Raw genomic sequence first — 21,867 nt, 5'->3', positions numbered from 1 at the left:
CCCCGGCGCTGTGATTAAACTAAGAGCAAACGTTTTGTATGAAACTCAAAATTATCAGACTTTCTTTTTCTCTTTTTTCCAATTTTCTTTTTCGGTGTGTCAAAAATCAAAATCAAAATAAATTGCGAAACAAAACAAACCAATAACAAACTCGAAACACGAAACAAAATGTCGTCCACACAAACACACACAAACGCACGCACGCACACTTTAGATTCCACTCATTGGCGGTCGTTGGAATTATATCATTTTAATCGGCATTACTTTGGGTTATCTCGCGAATATGATCAACTTTTCGAAAATGTTTGTTGAAGGCGGCAGTGGCAAAAATGGTTCCTCCGTTGCTGTAAGCATAAACAAAAAAATCCAAAAATTAAAAAAAAAACACCAAAAAAATGTAAACCACCTAAATCACAAAACCAGCTAATCCTTGCCCCTTTCTTGTACAAAAAAGAATATTTTTTTTACTAGTGGCTAATGCACTAAAAAGCGATTTTTTGTTCATATTCAGCACTTAATAGAAAATGCGCTAATTTTAACACCTATTAAGACACTGTAAACAAGCGGTCTATTTACAGCGTTTTGTTGTTGTAAGAGCACCATTAATTTAATAATACCTAATAACGCCTTGTTCGTCTCCACTAACCGATTTGTGATATTTACATATAGAATTATATATAAATAAATATAATTACATAAACATCTAGTGAGGAGTTTTGTTTGACTTAGCATTAACGGTGTTAACGGTGTTTATCTGGTGCAATTTTCACCCTTGAGTTCGTCATCAAAACCATATTCACATTCTATTGTACTATTTATTGCATAATATTGTTAGCTGAGGCGGGATAGAGCCGACACGTGTATGCTATTACTTTTATTATAAATATATATAAATATGTAAATAAGTTTATATACAGTTATAAGTAACGTGTGTGTCTTTCCCACTCATGTTGACCACCTTCAGACCCTTTATAGCACAATTTCTACAACCTTTTGGCGTTATTTCTGCTATTTACCAGCAAATTATCGCAAAAATCCTACGGCTTCATTGCACCAAAACGCATCGGGAAGCATTCTTGCATCGCGCATCGGTATTAAAAGCCATCAAAAAAATATATATTTTATGTATATCATGGAGCTTTGCATTTAAGGCATCATAAACACATTGTCATACAAACATAAGTTAGTTAAGTACAGTAGGCACTCGAAAAGAGTCTAGTCTAGCTAAAGTAGTTGAGTTTTTTGTAGACAGAGTTTTTATGCTAATATCAGCTAGTGTATCGTTGGAAATTTTATTATTTATTAGTTTTTGTTGCTTAAAATTATACAAAATTTCGCATGAACCGTGAAAAAAATTGCCAATTTTGTTCATTATAGCATATTTAAGGTTATGTCGTTCAAGTTTTTGTATGGAAAATTTTTTTATTTGCTGAGATATCTTTACGAAATTTGGTATGGATTTTTATCTAAGGCTGTGGTATTATCACCGAAGAAATTGTTCAGTTCGGACCACTATAGCATATAGCTGTCATACAAACTGAGCGATCAAAATATAGTTCTTGTATGGAAAATTTTTTTATTTGAAAAGATTTCATTACGAAATTTGGCTTGGATTATTTTCTAAGGCAATAGTATAATCAGCGAAGGAATTGTTCATTTCGGACCACTATAGCATATAGCTGCCTTACAAACTGATCAATCAAAATCCAGTTCTTGTATGAAAAACTGTTTTATTTGACAAGATATCTTTACGAAATTTGGCAAGAATTATTTTCTAAAGCAATAGTATAATAACGAAGGAATTGTTCAGTTCGGACCACTATAGCATATAGCTGCCATACAAACTGAAAAATCAAAATCTAGTTCTTGTATGGAAAATTTTTTTATTTGAAAAGATTTCTTTACGAAATTTGGCATAGATTATTGAAAATGGAATGGAAACAATCTCCGAAGAAATTGTTCAGTTCGGACCACTATAGCATATAGCTGCCATGCAAACTGAAAAATCAAAATCTAGTTCTTGTATGGACAACTTTTTTATTTGACAAGGAAATTTCAAGATAGTTAACATGGGCTATTATTCAAAGCAATGCTACAATCTCCGAATAAATTTTTCAAATCAGACCACTATTATTGTCCAAGATAACAGTTCTTGTAAAAATTTTTTTATTTGAAAAGATTTCTTTAACAAGATTTTGAAAAATCGAAACAATCTCCGACCGGACTATAGCATATAGCTGCCATACAAACTGAAAAATCGATAAAAATCTTGAATAAATTATTAATGAACTTTTTCTTCCATACCTATTATGCTATAAGAAATGCAACTGTATACCTATTATGCTATAAGAAATGCAACTGTAAGGGGTATTAAAACTTCGTTGCAGCCGAAGTTAACGTTATTTTTCTTTTTTTTTTTGAAGTATTTTAATGCTTCAGTTGATATATTTTGCATAAAAATGCTTTGCAAAGTTAAAATTATTTTTTTTTTTGTTGTAAATAAGTACATTGAATTAAGCAAAAATACATAATATTTAAATATTTCTTACTATATAGTTGCATATGTATTAAATATTTATTTTAATGTTATTTACTTATTCTTTTAAATACTAATATTTGGAATATTATAATTTTTTACATGCTTGAAGCATTTTTAAGCATTATTTGCCTTATGATATTTCCCTTTATTAATATTTTGGTGAAATGTTTTTATTTTTTATTCAATAGTATTTCAATAAATATTAAAAGTTATGTAATTTATTTTTTATACACCTTTTCCACAAAGAAACTTCAAATTCCGTTATACAGTTCTACACCTTACGAGCGTTAACCCTTTTTATAATTTCTAATTTCTCTACACTTAACCGTTAGTTTTCCCATTATTTATTTGGACAAATGAAAATTAAAAATATATATTCTTTCTTTTATTATTGAAAAATGCCTTTTCCTTCAATTACCATCCAACCATCCAATTCAACTCGTTAAAACATCAACACCACCAACCACCACCACAACCACCTAAACTACTACTACTACTACTACCACCACCAACGCAACCAACAACCAATTTGTATCGTACCAAATCGTCATTCGATACAGTTACCCTTGCTTGGCTGCGAAGCGCGTGTTTTATCACTTTATCTTATATTGGGCATTTACATTTTATTTGTTTGTCGTTATGCGCGTGTGATTATGACGGAAGGATGCGGCAAAAATGGATCATCCGTTGCTGTAAGCGTAGTCACAAAATCAATTATAATACAAAAAACTTTAAATTTACAATAATGATATGGGAAAGTGAAACTTTTAATTACGTATTTACATTTACTATCAGTGCTCGTGTCTATTTCTTAAACACTACTCTCAGGTGGTATACATAGTTGCTTTGTTTTTTGGTAAAAGCGAAACATGTCCAACATCAATTTCTGTATATATTCTACTATATGCCGTGATGTAAATACGCTTTTCAATTACACTCTCTTCCACTGTTGCTCGTGATTTTGTAGAAAAAAATATTTGATTGTAGTTTTATTTAGTTTTTTTTTTTTTTGCGTAGTAGTTCTCATTTATGTTTAAAATTTTGAGTTATTATATGCATTTGCCATTCCCCTTTAAGAAAGAAAATAGTTTTGAAGGAATAATCAGAAAACTAACAAAAATTCGGAATTATTTTTTTCGGAGTAAGGATTCCGAATAAAAATTTCGGAGTAAAAGTATGTACATACATTTAAATTTTAATATTTTTAAATGAATATGCAGAAAACAAAATAAATTGAAACTACAAATTTTTCGGAGTAAATTTTTCGAAAATAAAATAGGAGTAAATATTAGTATTTATTACTTGAAAGCGCACTAAGAAACAAAATTGTTTTGAAAAAATATTCAGAAAACTAAATAAATTCTGAATTAAATTTTTTCGGTGTAAAAATTCCGATTTAAAAGTTTTAATTTATGAATAAAATGTTAAGCTATTGGTAGCATTTGCCATGGCCCATTAAGAAATAAAATATTTTGAGTAAATATTCTGAATTAAAATTTAGTAGTAAATCTAACACACTTTTAAATTTTAATATTTTTAAATTAATATTCAGAAAACTAAATAAATTATAATTTAAATTTTTTTTGGAATAAATTTTTCGAAATTGAAGTATTAAAATAATATTCAGAAAACTAAATAAACTTTGAATGAAATTTTTTCGGAGTAAAAATTCCTAATTAAAATTTAGGAGTAAAAGTATGTATGTTTATACATTTAAATTTTAAGATTTTTAAATTAATATTCAAAAAAACAAATAAATTATAATTTAAACATTTTCGGTTATTTAAAAGCCCATTCAGAAAGATCATTTATTATTCTGCATTTAATTTTTCGGAGAAAAACTTTCGAAAATAAATTAAAACTAAATGTTATTTTGTAAATGCTTATTTGAGTTTTTGTTTAATTTGCATAAAATAAAATTTGAATAATAATTTTAAATTTTAATTTTCGGACTAAAAATTGCCTATAAATTTTCATAGATTATAATTTATTGTTAAAATCTTAATGAAATTTTTTCGGATTTCGGAAATAATAAGGAATAAAAGTTTGAAATTATTTTAGAAGTAATCTCTAAAAACCTACGCACACACAAATGGGAAATTCAAACGTATCTTAAAGCCCATTTTTGTATTGTAGGGAATTAGTTTAAATACATTGATAATTTAAAAATGATTACACAATTAAAATAGATTTAGAAATATTTGATTATGTAAAAGGTATACATTCATTATTTTTATCGGTAATTGTTTTTTTTTATTTATTTATTATGTGTTTTTTCGGAGTAAAATTTCCAGCATTCAAATATTTTTTGTTTTTAAATCAGTATGAAATGATTGAAATTCTTTTCCTTTTCGGAGTAAAAAATTCGGAATTCGTCCGAAAAATAGCTTTTCATAATTTTGTGAAAGTCGGTAATTGGTTTACTTAAAGAAAAAAAAACATATAGTATTTTTAAACGTTTAAAGTGGGCATTATTCTCTTTCCAAACATTTTTTTCTTCTAAATGAGGAAATGCATTGTTTTTTATATTTATTTTAATTATTTATTTTCTTTAATCTGCATTTTCAATTCTTTTTTTAATTCATTCAGGTGTTGGCTTCTCTTAGTTGTAATTTTTTTCTATCGACATACATACATATATTTTTTAGTTGTGGTTTTATCGTGTTCTCTAAAGTATACTCACCACACCTGCATCTTCGTGGTGTACTCGCATACTCATGCTCGTCTGTTAACCGTCTAATTATTACATGAATTCGTTTTAGTTTCGCATTGTTTGTTCCATTCAGAGCTAGTCCAGTCTTGTTGTTAGCTTAGAAATTCTCGCAATTCAATTCATAGCCGTATTGACTGAAGTTCGTTATTTCATTACTTACGTATGTATGTACATATGTACATTCATATATATGTATGTATAAAATCATTGAAAGTGCGTTGCCTAACTATTTATCATGAGTTATTTATCGATTTCTGTTAATAATTTTTGTTTTTTTTATATGGAAAATAAATTTAATAAAAATTTTTGTTCGTAAAAATATTTTTGGTAAACATTTTTAAAAAAATATTTTTTGCATGACTTTTAAACATAATATATGTATAATATTAAAATTAATATTTTTCTAAAAAAGTTTATGATATTGTTTAGATTTTGTTGTTAAAGTATATGCGTAACAGTTTATTAAAAAAATATTGTCAACAGAATGCTGCCTAGAAGTACATTAAATCTCATTGAAAATGTGAACACATTTAACATTTTAAAAATACTCAAAAATATTTTTTTACTTTTTTGAAAATATTTTAGAATTTTTTTTTTTGTTATATTTATGTTAATTAAACATTTTTTATACTTTAAAATTTCAAAATTTCTTAACAAAAAGATTTGTTTGTTTTTATTGGTATTTTACAAATTTTTTTAACTTCAAAATTACTTCAAAAAGAAAAATAAATTTAAGATATTCCAAATATTTAATTTTTTAATTAATTTTAATTTTATTTTAATGTTTTTTTTATGTTTCAAAAATTTAAAAATTCTTTTAAAAGAAAAACATCCTTAAAATGTGCCTAGTTAAAAGATATTTGTAAACTTAAAAATTTCTTAAAATTTTTTTATAATTTAAATCTTTTTAATTTTTGTGTTTTATTTCATTTCTTAAATATTTTTTCTATTATTTTAAAATAAAAAAAATGTAATATGTATGTATGTATGTCAAAATTTCTTAACAAGAAAAAATCTTTAAGATGTACCTAGTATTTTACAATTTTTTGTTTCAAGATTTATTTACAATTTGTTGGAATGTTTATAGTTGTCTACTCTACAAAATTTCTTAATTCTTTTTATTTTTTCAAAACATTTTTTAATATTTAAAAATGTCTTCATTTTTTTAATATTTTAAAATTTTTAAAATCAAATATTTGAAAGCGTCTTAAATTTTTTAATATTTTAAAATTTTGTATTGATATATTTTAATATTTCAAAATGTCTTAACATTTTCTTTTTAATATTTTAAAGTTTCTTAAATTTGTTTAATATTTCAAAATTTCTTAATTTTTTTTTAATATTTCAAGACTTCTTTAATAGTTTCTTAAAATTTTTTGTTTTTGATATATTTTTTTAATATTTTTTATATTTTTTAATATTTAAAAATTTCTTAAAATTTTCTAATATTTCAAAATCTTGTTTTTTTAATATTTAAAAATTTCTATTTGAAAGCGTTTTAATATTTTTAAATTTTGTATTGATATATTTTAATATTTCAAAATATCTTAACATTTTCTTTTTAATATTTTAAAGTTTCTTAAATTTGTTTAATATTTCAAAATTTCTTAATTTTTTTTAATATTTAAAAATTTCTGTAATAGTTTTTTAAAATATTTTGTTTTTGATATTTATTTTTTTATTAATATTTTTTATATTTTTTTAATATTTAAAAATTTCTTAAAATTTTTTATATTTTTTTAATATTTAAAAATTTCTTAAAATTTTCTAATATTTCAGAATCTTGTTTTTTTAATATTTCAAGATTTCAAAATTTTTTTATATATCAAAATTTTTTCAAAATTTCTTTTTAACATTTCAAAATATCTTAAATTTTTTAATATTTCTAATTTCTTAATTTTTTTAATTTAAAAATTTTTAAAATTTTTTTTTTAAATATATCAAAATTTTTAACAAGAAAAAGTCTTTAAGATGTACCTAGTATTTTCCACTTCATTTTTGAAAATTTATTTAAAATTTTTTAGAATGTTTATAGTATTTTAAAAGTTTTCTATACTTAAAAACTTCAAAATTACTTTAAAAAGTAAAATAAAAATATTTAGGAGAAAAATGTTAAATAAATTTGAATCTTGTATTTATATTTATTAAACTTCAAAATTTTTTGAAAAAGAAAAAAATATTCAAGATGCATATGCCTAGTGTTTTACATTGTTTGGCATTTCAATATTTGTTTAAAAATAATTTTTTTTTAATTGTTTCTAGTATTTAAATTCTTTAAAATATTTCTAGTACTTAAAAACTTTTTTACCTCAAATTTTATTAAAAAGAAAAAATAATTATTATTAAGAATTTTTAATATAATTTATTTAATTTACAAATTTATAACTATACATTAATTAAATTGCTGCATTTTGTTTTTCTAGCTACAAAAATCTTCATCTACACATATTACAATTTCTCATTTAAGTCATGAGTTCAGAAACATGTTTTTAGTTAGCACTTGCCATACAAATCATGTTAGTTTTTAGCAAGTATTTAGCATTTGTATATAAATTAGTACATATTTATGTATTTTTAAGTGTATTAAACTCTCTCATCCATCTCTTGGTTGCACACTATCGCATTCCTCTGCAGTTTTTTCTCCAACTCCACAATTTTCCGTCTATTTTTGCATCACTTCCATATATTTTTGCTCCAACCCAACACACTTTTGTTAAATACAACTTTTATCTCTTGTCTGCTCCTCACCACTCCACCACCACTCACCATGCTCCACAAAACCAATGCTTAAAGCAATTTTTTTTTAAATGTTAAAAGTATAAAAAGTTGCAAAATTCAAAACTCGCAAATGTCTAATAGTTAAAGTTAAACAAAAAAGTAGTTGCAAAGTAAAAGTTAATAAACAATAATAATATCTGTCTTCTTAACTCAGCTAAAACAAAAATATAACAATAATAAAATAAATCGTAATGCGCTAAAAAAAAATAAAAAAGAACGAAAGTATTGTCGTTTTAAGTAAATTATAAAATAATTAATAATTGTAAAACAAAAATTAAAATTTATTAAAGCAACATGTCTGTTTGTCAACATGTATGACACTACTTTCGTTTTTTTCGCCTCTTCATGTCTCTTGTGATTGTGTCTTCTTCAAATGCATAATATTTTCAAATCCAGCTTCTTTGCGACAATTGTCTAATATGCAATTTCTTCTCTTCCAAACAACTCGCTCACGCCCAACTCAACTCACGCATTCCAAGGGTACCAGCGTGCTTTCGCCCAGCATACCGTTAACAATGGTCATACTACCCGCACTGATAATTGCTCAAAAATCGCCACAAAATATTTTCACCGAACATGCATCGTTGTATATCTTGGCTTTTGGCATGGTGGCCGCCAAGGTGACCAACAAGCTGGTGGTGAGTACACACAACACACACGCATACTCTTATATTCACTTCATTTGTTGTTATTTATATTTACTCTATTCTCCTTAGATTGCGCACATGACAAAGGCTGAGATGGAGTATTTGGATTGGTCACAATTGGGTCCGGCTTTGCTCTTCTTCAATCAATACTTCAATTGTGTGGTGCCGGAAATTTGGCTGTTGTGGTTCTCACTGTTCTGGGGCACGCAGGATCTCATACGCTACTGCTCCAAAGTAATTCGAACAAAAAACAATTTATATTTATTATTATACACTGAGCAGGCCATATAAATTTTGCCATATTGTCCAAGACAACGCTTTAATTTCCGAATATATGTATTATTTATATCGAATTTATATAATTTACAGCTGTCATTTGACGTTTTCTCTTGTTTTACATCCAAACTATAAATGTCATTATTTATATTTTTTTTTTTTCTTTCACTCAGGTGTGTTTGGAGATTTGCAATCACCTACATATTAATCTCTTCACCATCCCATATGCTGGCAAAAATGCACCACAAACCGTCAGCCAAGGCACAAGTGCACCCACCACCAGCATGAGTATGAGCGCCACAGCGGCGGCTGGTGCGAGTGCGGCGGTGGCGCATGACAAGAACGGCGGCACACATCATCGCAAGACGACGCGGCAGGCTAGCAAAAAGCAGCAACAACAACACTAGAATTTTATTTTAAATTGTATAATTAAATAGAAAATCAACAAGAACAGGAATATACCCAACAACAATGTAAATCTCTATGAAATTGTTCCGTGTCAATATATACAAAACATACAAAGAAAGAAAAAAAACTTGAAACAAGGAAAATACAAATGTGGAGAAGACAAAATTATACTAGCGTAAACAAACCAGGCAATTAAACTGATGACTAGCGTAAATTAAAATACTGTAATAAAAGAAATTGCTAAGCATAAGTAAAGCTATAAGTTTTTATGAAAATATTCAAATGCTGACATTGCTCTTTTTTATTTTTAAGTGTTTGTTAACTCATGATAGCGCTGTAGATCATGTATGTGTATTTATAGAACGTGCTTAAAGCCAGAATATCGGGTTCAATAATAATTTATAAAAAAAAGAAACAAAATGTGTAATTTTGCGGAGCATTAAAACAGCCAACCGAATGTAGTTAGATACATTTATCAGATTATTATTTTTAGTCCCTATTCATCGTTAGGAAATTGATTTTTATATCAGCAAGCGCTGAAAATAACTTGAAAACATACATATTTGGAAAAATTAATAAAAAAATATTCAGCAAAAACTAGTAAAGAACATATTTCCGCTTTACTCCTGTACCTATTTACATAAAATGTAATTGTTCCGCAAAATTTATCACGCTTGAGAAGCCTACAAAATTAAAATGAAATATTTTCTAGTTCTTTGGTTTAAATAAATGATTTATGCCTAGTGTTTTGAAAAGATACAAAATTTAAATTAATTACTTCCACGTTTCTTTGTTTGAATAATTTATTTTTACACAGATCCGTTGTCTACAAATATTCCATACAGAACGAAAGTAATGTTTTTTTTTAATTTTCATAACTTTTTTTTTTTTGAGGAATAAAAATAGTTTTGCAAATTTTCTATGAACAAAAGAGAATAAATATAATTTTTTGTGCTTGGAAAAAATAATAAAAATGAAACGCTTAAAACTAAGAAAGACTGGATTTTTGCAACTTCATCTTTGGGCGTTATGGCATTTGGGATGTTTAGAATTATCTTACTACATAAATATTTTATTAATATTTTGTGTTCTTTTAAGACCGCAGAGCACCGATGAGATGGAATTCACCAGACTGTTTTTAGTTGCAAACCATACTTTTTTCTAGTATCGAGCACTATAGGATTTAGATAAGGTAAGAGGATTGGGCTGTTCAATGGGGGCGTTTTTTACGTGGCGGGTCCCAAAACCAGCGCATAACCCTGTAGAAGGGATTTTCCGCTTTCACAATTTTTCTCGCCTTCAAGCGGATGTTCCTTGGCTACCCATAGGATATTTGGTCAAAGACCGGAAGTCGTGAGCTGCTTGAGCCATATGTAAAAGAATCGTTTCTGGCCACTCCCAAGTGAATGGCGAACAGAGAACTTTCCTCACTTGCGCGAACTTCCAACACATGACTCCATCCTCCGGCTATAACCGCGTAAGCTGTTTCTACGCTTGCAAGGAAAGTGGATTGGGCAAGCTTCGTCATCAAACTTTTTGGTCCTGGAGCCCTTTTTAGGCAAGTTTGTGATCATTATCCAGCTTGCGATCATTTCATGCACCGCCTATAGTATAACGACTTCTTCCGTTTATTAACGTAATAAAATAATCTTTAGGAGTTGGTTCGATATTCTGTGTGCTCCAGACAGAATATCGAACCAACTCCTAAAGCAGAAAAACATTTCCATAACATTATTTTGCCTCCATCATATTTGCTATCTTTTTTTGGTGTGCTTAGAATGGAAGGCAGTAATTTTGGGATCCACATCCGGTCCATGGATAAAAAACTTTTGTTAAATATCGAATAACTCGAAAATTATTTGAAATTAATTCCGATTTTCAGATTTTTAAAAATAGTATACATGAAGAAAATGCAAATGACTAAAAATCGATTTTTTGAAAAATCTAACTAGCCTTAATCCATAACAAATTTACGCAAAAAGTCGCAACAATTTTGGTAATATAGTTGGCAACGCCTTAATTACACAGGATTGCTCAGCGATGTAGTAGATTTTGACATTTGTTTTTCTGCCTCTTCATCGTCGTTTGTTGTAGGCATGTTTATTTGCCGCTTCGACATTTCCAAGGTATCCGTTGATTTTTTAGTAATGACAGCGAGCGAAGTTTGTTCGAGTTTGTTCAAAACGAATTTTGGTCTTTTGTGGTGCGGTTGTGAAGCGCGGATAGAATATAAATAAGGTTTCCCCACTAGTTAACGTTGTCGGAAGCTGCGTTTAATTCAATAAACAGAATAATAAAAATTGCTTATCGTACTAGATAAAACAAATCGTTAGCATACATTGCGATACTAATTAAGTGTTCTTAACAAGTGAAGTGTACAGCTGTTGCTGACAGAATTTATCTTAAATTCGAAAGATATTGGAAATGAAATATACATAGCATATTCAACGCTAACTTATACAACTAATGTTGTTTGTTTAAAACCAAGTGCTTGTTGGTGTTGAATATAGTTAGTGCAATCGAAATACAATACATAAATGTAATAATAATAAAATAAGTGTAGACATAAATTATAAGCATTTAACGCGGTTCAATTTATATCAGTTATCTATCGAGCAACTAGCCTTTGGCAAAAAATGTAGGTAAAATATATTTAAACATATTAATATACTAATACCAACAATTGTGTATTCCTATTGTGCTTGCATATGTACCTAATTTTAAGTATGTATATTTTCACCCAAAACTGTGCAAGGTTGTTTACAAATTCCTCCAGAAGGCTATTCTTTCTACGGAAATTTCCAATAGTCTCCATTCATTCGTGATTCGTTCTACCCCGCTGCAATGCCATATTATTTTTTCACGTTCCTTCGCTGCAATCATTTTTACTGGCCTACCCATTTGTTATCACATTATTTTGCTTTGGTTCTTTCTTTCTTCACACTCTGCCTTTGCCGCTCTGTTATTCTACGTTGCACTCCACACTTGTTTGTTTGTTGTGCATTTTTACCAACCCCATGTGCATGCACACGTAAAAAAAAATCATACAATTCTATATTTTCAGTTTTCCTTTGTTATTTCTCTACATCTATAGCCTTATAAAAAATTGTGTGTTTTGATTTTTTACAAGTAACTTCATCTGCTCGCCGGCGTCAACGTCTCGGCAATACCGGTGCATTTATTTTGCTTTTGTGGTTTGTTATTGCACTCACGTACATTACAAGAATTTTGTAATTTCCTATGTGTGTGCTTGACGTTTTCAATTGCCTGCGTAGTTTCTGCACTAAAAATATTTTGTTCTTGCATTTTTCGAATGAAATTATTTCCTGAAAGAGGAATCATTTGATGTAACTTGAAAAGTAATTTTGCAGTTAAAACATGAAAAAACGTGAAATTTAGTTCGTCACTATAAAAAATTCACTATCAAATTTGTCGAACCTTTACAAATTTGCTTCAATTTAATATTCGCTTTTATGTGGTTATAATAAAAAGTTAAAAGAAGCATTTAATTACCTTATGAATCATTACGTAATGTTGCTGCCAACACAAAAAGCTTAATGGATTTTTTGTAAACGTTTAATGGACGTTGTCTACTATAAAAAGTCAAGTTGTTGGACAATTCTTTGATCTGTCTTTGTTATGAATAGTACAGCAGTCTATGTCTTCTATATTGCTTAAATTTGAAATAACACATGTTTAAGAGATTTAAAAGAGTTTATAAATATTTTTGGGTCACTTAATTGTCACAGAGTCCTCAGAAAATCAGTGCCAGAAAATTAAATGATGGATTCATATATTTTTTATAACATTGGATATTTCCTAAAACAAGATATAAATACATAGTTTCACCATTCAGTCAGTTTTAAAAATTTAAATGAAAAAGTTAATATAAATACATATAATTACTAAATACCACCAACAAAGGGGAGTCCTATCGTCCGATAACCCTCATCTCCCCAGTAATCAAGACACTTAAGGCCTTGCTACCCCCGACCTTCACACACCACCTGATCCTAGTAAACCACCAGTATGGCTTCCGAAAAGTGCACTTAGTGTCATAAACGCCCAGATAGTTCGTAGCCTTAACCAGAAACCAACCTGCGAGAGAACGATCCTCACAGCGTTGGACTTGTCAAAAGCCTTTGACATAGTCAGTCACACAAAACTACTGGAGGACTATGAAAAAACCACCTTCCCTTCAGTACTGAAGAGTTGGACCATGAACTACCTGAGCGGTCGTCAATCATCCGTACTATTTGGAGGTAAAAACTCAAAACTGAGAATATTTAAATAAAGCTGATCCGTGGGGTGGTGTCCTCTATTGTTTAATTTCTACCTCGAAACTCCAACAACAACCAGAGAAAGTTTCTATCAATACGTACGCTGATAATTGCACGATATTGACGTCGGGCAATGGAGTCGATGGCATGTGTTCAAAGGTAAACGGTTATCTCTCCGTCCTTTCTCGCTTCCTTGCTGCATGGGAACTATCCCCCACTAAATCCAAAGCGATAATATTCCCAAACTGGGCGAAGGAGTACAGACTTAAGCTTAAAATTGCAGTCGATGGCGTCAAGACACCGACTGTCAATAATCCTAAAATTTTAGCCGTGACTTTTGACAGTCTGTGCTCCTTCACTCCTTATGCGACCAAAGCACAGACCCGCATCAAAATCTATAAGTCGTTAGCCGGCAGCCGGCAGTGATGCCCGTATGCTTCCAGTTAAGGAGCACAATGAACTCCTCTCCAAGCAGCTCCTGCTGGGGTGCTTTCGCAGAAACGAGAGTGACCCTAGTGCAGCTTCATTCTGGATACTGCAACAGGTTAAACTCCTACTTATCCAGAATAAACCCCGACATATCGAATACGTCTTCTGCGTGCAATGAGTCTCCCCACTAATTCTACTCATCTGGTATCCCTCCCGCTTTGGTCCGACCCTGTCGAAACAGCACGTTTCTCGGGCCTACCGTTAAATGACGTCGACGCGAACTTAGCTAATTCTTATCATCCTAACGGGGCTTAGGTACCCATTACAAAAACAAACAAATGTGTCATTTAACTAATTACTATAAATAAATATTTTTACTGTGGGTGTCTTATCCAATTAACATTTATGCGAATTACTTTTTAGCTGATTACCTACTATTTCGATTTTGTGTATTTAATAACCAGAAAAGTAGCATAGCGTAATGCAATTAACAATTTTTATAACCTTTATCTACCACCGTAGCATCATTAATTGCTTAATTAATTTTTATATGCTTTTTAAAATACACTTGTTGCCACAAATCATTTTATGTCTCCTCTGTGTTTGTTTTTGCACAAAAAACTTGCCAAATAAGGCAGCATAATTTGCATATCACACAAAGTGGCGAATTTAACGCAATAAATCTCTATGAAATTGGCAAATGTTGAATAAAAAAAAAATGAAATTTAATAAAAAAGCAGAAAAATACGCGAAAAGAAACTCGATAAAGCGCAATTAAGAAAATGTCGCAGCTTGTTTGCTTCATTTGATTTTATGATTGTTTTTTTTTTGTGTTTATTTACATTTGTTTTGACTTTATTAAACGACAGTTATATTTGTGTGCACTGTGCAGTGTTGTCAAACTACTACAAGTGTAGTAAAGTAGTTATATTTTTTTATAATTTTAAATATACATTTATTTAGCTTGGAGTTTTTTTCTTTTTTTTTATAATTTTGTTTTCTTTTATCAACGAATTTGTTGTATTTTACTTTGGATATTAATTTTTTTATTTAGTAAAATGATACTAAAATTAAATTTTTATAACTTATTAACGCTATGAGAAACACGAATTATAAATATGCAATTATAATTCGTGTTTCTCATAGCGTTAATTTTGTGTTAATAACTTGGTAATATTTTCATTTAAATTTAATATAAATTTTTGCATATAGATTTTGTATTTTTTTATATTTTTTATATTTTTTTTTATATATTTTTTATATTTTTTTTTATATATTTTTTTAAAATATTTTTTTATATATTTTTTTAAATATTTATTTTATATATTTTTTTAAAATATTTTTTTATATGTCGTTTTAATAAGTTTTTGGATTTTTTTATTTTTGTTTGATATTTATTTTAATTATTATTTTTTTACTTTTTTATATTTTTTATTTATATACATATATGTAGGTATGTAATGTTTGTATATATTATTTTATTTCATATTGTTTTATTTTTTTAATAGCTTGATAACTTTGCTATTTTTTTTTTTTTTTTTGCTTTTTTTTTTTTTTATTTTTTTTTTGTTTTTTTTTTATTTTTTTTTACCGTATTCTGCATGTTTTTGAGATTTTCTGCGTATTTGCTGTAAATCTAAAATCTGTCTTTCAACGACTTGCCCTTCATTTTTGGCGATATACATTTGTTATTATTTTCACCAGTAATAGTTGTTGTATAACAAATGTTACTCATTATTTATTATTTAATTTTTTAACTTCACCCATTACTGCTTTTACTCCCTAATCAATCTTTTTGTGTTACCAACCCTGTTTCTGTGTGTTCTCTGTTATTTACATAGACAGTAGCGAAGCTTCAGTTGTCGCCAACAATTTTTATCATTTCCATTTCTTATCTGTTCATTTATAACATTCATTTTTCGCTTTTTTTATATCGATTGAACACAAGAAAATGTCGAAGGCTAGTTTGGTAAAAGCTCAAGCGAAAAAAAGAGAAAAAAATTGCTTTTATTATTTTGTGAGGTTCTGGTGTTTGGCATAAAAGTATTGGAGTTAGAATAGAGTTTGTTTCAACGATTGTGATCAGTGATTATTCCAATCATGAACCTACAGTTCTATTCTATTAAGAGTGAGCAGAAACTTTGTGTTGATCATTCCATTATTTTTTTAACTTTTCTTGGCCGTAATCTTGTCCAGATTGATGAAGAAGCAAAGTACCTTGTTCCTGGCGATACTTCCGCTCTGCTTCCCAAGACATTTCTGGGCAATATGCGATTACTGCCTTGATTGCTGCTTCGCTGTCAACGAAGATATTGACTCTGGAGTGTTTTGCTGATACATTAGAGGCTAGCTCCGCGTCTTTTTCAATAGCAAAGACCTCTGCTTGAAATGTAGTGCAATGTTCCGTCAGCTTAAGAGGACAGTATATCCCTGCACCAATGGCTTACTCAATAGCAAAGACCTCTGCTTGAAATATACTGCAGTGGTCCGTCAGCTTAAGAGGCTGCCTTATGCCAAAATTTGGACAGTATATGCCCGCACCAACACCATTCTTAATTTTGCGAGCCATCCTTATAAATGTTTAATGTTGTGCGCAGCTAAAATACCTTTGCGACAATCATCTTTTTCTATATTTACTCTAAACATCTTTCCCTATTGAAAAGTTGGCTCTGGTAGTCGTTTCTTAACCAATCGGCATAACCCAACTAGCTTTGCCCGAAAGTTCTTTATGTAAACTATTCTGCAGCCAGTAGTCTCCTTGCCGCGCAGTTTTTAACGAAGAAATCTAAAGATTACAGGCTTAGCAGCTATTCAAGAGCCGCTGGAGTGGTTCTGAGAGCCCCGTTATGCACAGCGCAGCGATTATCTGAGCCTATAATGTATACAATATATGCTTATATGTGAGTAGCATAACGAACTGAGTCGATTTAGCCAAGTCCTTTTATCTATCCATCCAGCCCAGGTAGGGGTAGAATTTGGCCACGGTAAGTTATGCCTGTACTAACCGCGCCCGACGCTGCTTAATTTCGGTAATCGGATGAGAACCGATGAATTCAGCATGGTATGGTCGTTGGCCTTTGAATGACTAGGTGGAATTCCTGGCTACACTTGGAATTTCCAATTGCAGCGAAAAGGAAAAACGACTGGCGCGCTGTTGTAAAGTCGGCTTTAACCGCGTAAGCGGTGACTACGTCAATAAAAGAAGGAAGGAAGGAACGTACGCCTGTCGTAAGAGGTGATTTAAAATCCAATAGGCATTATGTCTGTTATTTGACTTGACTCGAGATATCAGCACAGTCTTCTCAGAAATAGTGTTATAATACTCAGCTTGATAGTACCAAAAGCTACAAGGTCGGACCGAATAGGAAATCTTGTACCACGGGAGCAGTTAGCCCTTGGAGTTCGCTCCAATCTGCTCATTGTGTTTGGCCCTTCTTTGTGGCTGGGGTTTACACCTAAAGGCAGGTAGAATTGCAGATTCAGTTCAGAGTGTAGTCGCACATTGCGACCGGTTGTCGGACCCACAGAACGGCAGAAAATTTAGGTCGGCCTCGAACCTGAAAAAGGCGATAAAAGTGTTCCTTCCACCTGACTAATTGGAACCAAATAATACAACGCATTGTTTTGATCTATGCGCTTTTATCCTCCGTGGGGTAAAGACGTTCCCGCGACAGTCGGGTCTACGTAACCGGAACGGACCCGGATTTTTATCCACCAAAGGATTGTCAACTCGACACCCTTCCTGGATATTTCTTCAGGAATGTTTTCTGCAGCTACAACAACAACAGCCGTCGTCGGCCTCACGTAAAAACACAACGAATGTTGTCCATCTGTCTATATACATGTATATCCGCGAACTAGCCCCTGAGGTTTTGATATATCGATCTGAAATTTTGCACACGCCTTGTCTCCGACAAATGGAGACAGCGATATCGGATCACTGTAGTATATAGCTGCCATACAAACTAACCGATCAAAGTCAAGTCCTTGTATGGAAAGCTTGTATTCTTTTGACAAAATATCTTTTCGAAATTTGGCATAGAATATTGTCCAACCTACGCTATATTCTCCGAACAAATCCTTCAGGTCTATTGAAGTATTCTTTATTTCATTATAATACTATAGTTTGAGTAGCACTGTCTATATATAATATGATTTTTATAATAACTTTATTTTTTTTAAATATATTTTTTGCAGTTGCTGTGAAGACTTATCCACGAGAAGTCCATTTAATAACTAACATCTCCGAAATTAACGAAAAAGTTCGCGAACATAAACGACTTCAAGCAAAACCGTAATTTGCGTATCGCCCATTAAGTGTATGCGTGTGCGTGAGTGTATTTGTGGAAGCCTATGTTGTATGCCTAAAAGCAATGGCTACAGAGCCATTTTTAGCTGCCGTCAGGACCACAACAAAACCAACAACACAGACAAGAAATTCAAAGGATTCAGCGCACACAACGCGAATACAACAAATTAAGACGCATGAAAAAAGCAAAACAAAAACAAAAGTGTCATTATCAAATGTTACAGTGCACGCGAATAATGTGCAACACTGCGGTTGTAGTCCACACACAAACCTACAGTCATTACAAAGCGGCAAAGTCAAAAATGTGAACGACAGTGCCAACAGGTGTCCACAGCGAAGATGGCACACGGCTGTGGTAAGCAGTTGTTGTTGTTGTCTTGGCATCTTACAGCACGGGAGCAGCGCTTTGAGCGTCAGCCGTTTGCTGTTCTTAACGCTTTTAATTACCTGCTTTATTGGCGATAGTCTACAAATTAAAAATGGTAAGTGTTTATTGAATTTTGTGTTTATTTTAGCAGTAAAACTTTTGGAGGTACTCGTACAGTAGTTGTACATACTGCTTCCCAAAGAAATACTGTGACTATCGTAGTATATAGAGTTTGCCATAATGACCCAACCAATCCTTTATTTTGACACGTTCGTTGTAATATTTGCATGATTTCAGAGCAGAAATGTTAAAGGTTGCCGGATAACTGAAAATTAAAACAAAGAAGTAGCTAAAAAAAAGTTGCATAGGACAGAGTTCCGGTTTAGTTTTAGTTAGAGTTTACATAGAATTAAAAATATTTTCTGAGCAGGGTTGCCACCTTTTTAATTTTTTAAGTCAACGAACTTTATTAGATTGAAGAAATGTTACTTGAATGTCAAACTAAAGAGAAAAAGCTTACGGTTGGTTATATTTTCTGAACAGGGTTGCCACCTGTTTTCGAGTTTAACTCAATAAACTTTATTGGATGAAAGAACTATTACAACATGTATGTCAAACTAAGTAAAAGCTAACAGTTGAAGATATTTATTGCGGGTGTTGCCACCTGATTGATGTATTTTATAAAAAAAAAATCGTTAAAATAAATTTAGTTTAGTATTGGTGACAGATTATAGTTTTGATTTCAGATTTGGCAATATGTTGTGAGTAGCGTTGCCATTTGTTTAAAATTTTCACTGAACAAAAGTTATGATAAAAAAAAAGAAACATTACAATATTATTGTCAAACTAAAGGTACTTAAGAGAACTAACAGTTGAAGATATTTATAGTGGGAGTTGCCACCTGTATAAGACATTTAATTTAAAAAAATCGTTAAAAAAAGTTAATACTGGTTGCAGATTACAGTTGCGTTGTTGAGACTTCTTCTTTTATAAGAAATAATTTTTTCTTTATTATTTCGTTGTTCATCTTGAAAATGAAGTGATGGTATATAACGCCATTGTTGCCATCGTACCCCTGTAATGCGCTTTTTATGTTCTCCAATATTATCTGAAAGTTGAGATATTGATCTGAAAGTTTGCACAATTTCTTTTCTCGTCAAGAAGCTGCTCATTTGTCGGAACCGGCGATATCGGTCCACTATAAGGTATACAAATTGGTCGAATAAAGTCAAGTCCCCTTGTATGGAAAACTTTTTTATTTGATGAGATATCATCACGAAATTCGGCATAGAGTATCGTCGAAGGTAATGCTAAAATCTCCCAAGAAATTGTTCGGGTCGGGCCACTATAGCATATAGCTGCCATAGAAACTGAACGATCAAAATCAGGGCCTTGCATGGCTAACTTTTTTATTTGGAGAGATATCCTCATGAAATTTGGCAAATATTATTGTCCAAAGCAACGCTACAATCTCACAAGAAATCGTTCAGATCGGACCACTATAGCATATAGCTGCCATACAAATTAATTAATCAAAATCAAGTCCTTGTATGGAGAACTTTTTAATTTGGCGAGTTATCATGACGAAATTCGGTATAAGATATTGTCCCAGGCAATGCTATAATCTACAAAGAAATTTTTCAGATCGGACTACTATAGCATGTAGCTGCCATATAAACTGAACGATCAAATTCAAGATAAAGGACTTTTTATATTCTTTTATGTTGTAAAAAGTGCCACGATGTTGGGTATTATAGTTTTAGTGCAGCCGAATATAATGTTTTATTTTGTTTCTATACTCCGGAAGTTGATTTCCCAGATGCTGATTGGCACCTCCAAAGCTCGTTATACTCCTATCCCATCCAGAATTCTCAAAAGAGAGCTGTATTTCTTTTTACTTTTCACATTTTACACATTGCCGTTCTTATATAATCTAAATCGCACAATAAAAACAAATCTGTGGATTATCCGAATATATTTTTTCCAAAGATTTCCAAATTCCAACATTGCATAGTTGACACAGTACAAAGGACGCTGGTTTAACATAACTAAATTCTACATATACTAGTATGTATGTGTGTTCACAAAACACACGTTAACACAGAAACCGATTACCACCAACGGTGTCATCACTTGAAAGCGCCGACTCGAACACCAGCCGGTGTAAATCAGCGTAAAAGCGACGTAACGTAAAATTGCGACAAAAGAGCGAAAAAAATGCAACAGCGCCAGTTGTAGTTTGATAGTAAATGAAATTCCTTTCCAGCGCCCACACTCTTACACATACATACATACGTATAGTATATGTACATGTGCATATATAGTTGTGTTAAGCCAAAGCCGGTATTAAGCGCCTAAAAGTAGACTACCCCACATGACAACCAGCCGCGTATGCAGTCAGTCAGTGGAGTAGCGCAACGTCAAAGCAAAAGAACACAAAAAAGTAACATAATAAAAACAACTACAGCTACAAAAAATAGAAAATGCACAAAAAAGTGTTGTAACGTCTGCGAAAGAAAGTGTATTTAGAGAAAAGTGGTAGTCAGTGAAAATTGAGCGGCGCGACGCTGCGCGGCAAAGCGTTCAAAACATGGCAAAGCTTTGATGTTGCTGCCGTGCTGCTTTTGGTGACAAGGACAACGACGACAAGCGACAACGGCAACGCATCGCAAAAAGGGAATAATGGAGTAGTGTGTAGTGCCTGCCGACAGGCGCAAATGCTTGTATGAGAAACACGCACATGCACACATATGTACGTACATACATGCATATATACATAAGTATATAAGCGCTTGCTTGCGGATTTCTGAAAGCGCCGGCTGCGTACAAAGCTGCTTCTTTTTATACCCTGAATGTGGTATATTGAGTTTGATGGGAAGACGGAGACGCGTACAAGTCCTCCTGTTTTGAAATTAACAAACTGAAATTTTGCACACAGCTTTCTTTTACCAAGAAGTTGCTTTTTTGTCAGAACCAGCAATATCGAACAACTATAGCATATAGTTGCCATATAAACTAATCGAACAAAAAAAATCTTTGTATGGAAAACTTTTTTATTTGACAAGATATCTTCACTAAATTTGGTATGGATTATTATTCAAGACAATGCTACAATCTCCGA

General features: G+C 31.0%; 2 protein-coding genes across 12 annotated transcripts in view; both read left to right on the top strand.

Moving 5' to 3' along the window:
* The window catches only part of LOC126756770 (cholinephosphotransferase 1), a 27,765-nt gene extending 18,115 nt beyond the window's left edge, over positions 1–9,650 (top strand). For 5 of the 10 annotated variants that reach the window (XM_050470128.1, XM_050470127.1, XM_050470124.1 and 2 more), the window contains exons 5-8: positions 3,100–3,231; positions 8,510–8,668; positions 8,747–8,911; positions 9,127–9,650. In XM_050470128.1, coding sequence (XP_050326085.1) covers positions 3,100–3,231; positions 8,510–8,668; positions 8,747–8,911; positions 9,127–9,360 — 690 coding nt within the window. In that variant the 3' untranslated portion in view covers positions 9,361–9,650. Of the gene's footprint in view, positions 1–214; positions 347–3,099; positions 3,232–8,509; positions 8,669–8,746; positions 8,912–9,126 lie in introns of all 10 variants that reach the window. The other 5 variants (XM_050470131.1, XM_050470132.1, XM_050470123.1 and 2 more) reach the window with 3 other exon arrangements.
* A 1,813-nt stretch (positions 9,651–11,463) lies between these two features.
* The window catches only part of LOC126755212 (low-density lipoprotein receptor-related protein 6), a 133,127-nt gene continuing 122,723 nt past the window's right edge, over positions 11,464–21,867 (top strand). Inside the window, exons 1-2 of one of the 2 annotated variants that reach the window (XM_050467609.1) lie at positions 11,464–11,999; positions 18,268–18,861. In XM_050467609.1, coding sequence (XP_050323566.1) covers positions 18,444–18,861 — 418 coding nt within the window. In that variant the 5' untranslated portion in view covers positions 11,464–11,999; positions 18,268–18,443. Of the gene's footprint in view, positions 12,004–18,267; positions 18,862–21,867 lie in introns of both variants that reach the window. The other variant, XM_050467610.1, reaches the window with a different exon arrangement.

Source organism: Bactrocera neohumeralis, chromosome 4 (assembly GCF_024586455.1).
Source record: "Bactrocera neohumeralis isolate Rockhampton chromosome 4, APGP_CSIRO_Bneo_wtdbg2-racon-allhic-juicebox.fasta_v2, whole genome shotgun sequence".
Classification (NCBI taxonomy): domain Eukaryota; kingdom Metazoa; phylum Arthropoda; class Insecta; order Diptera; family Tephritidae; genus Bactrocera; species Bactrocera neohumeralis.
This window is presented reverse-complemented; position numbering and strand designations above follow the sequence as displayed.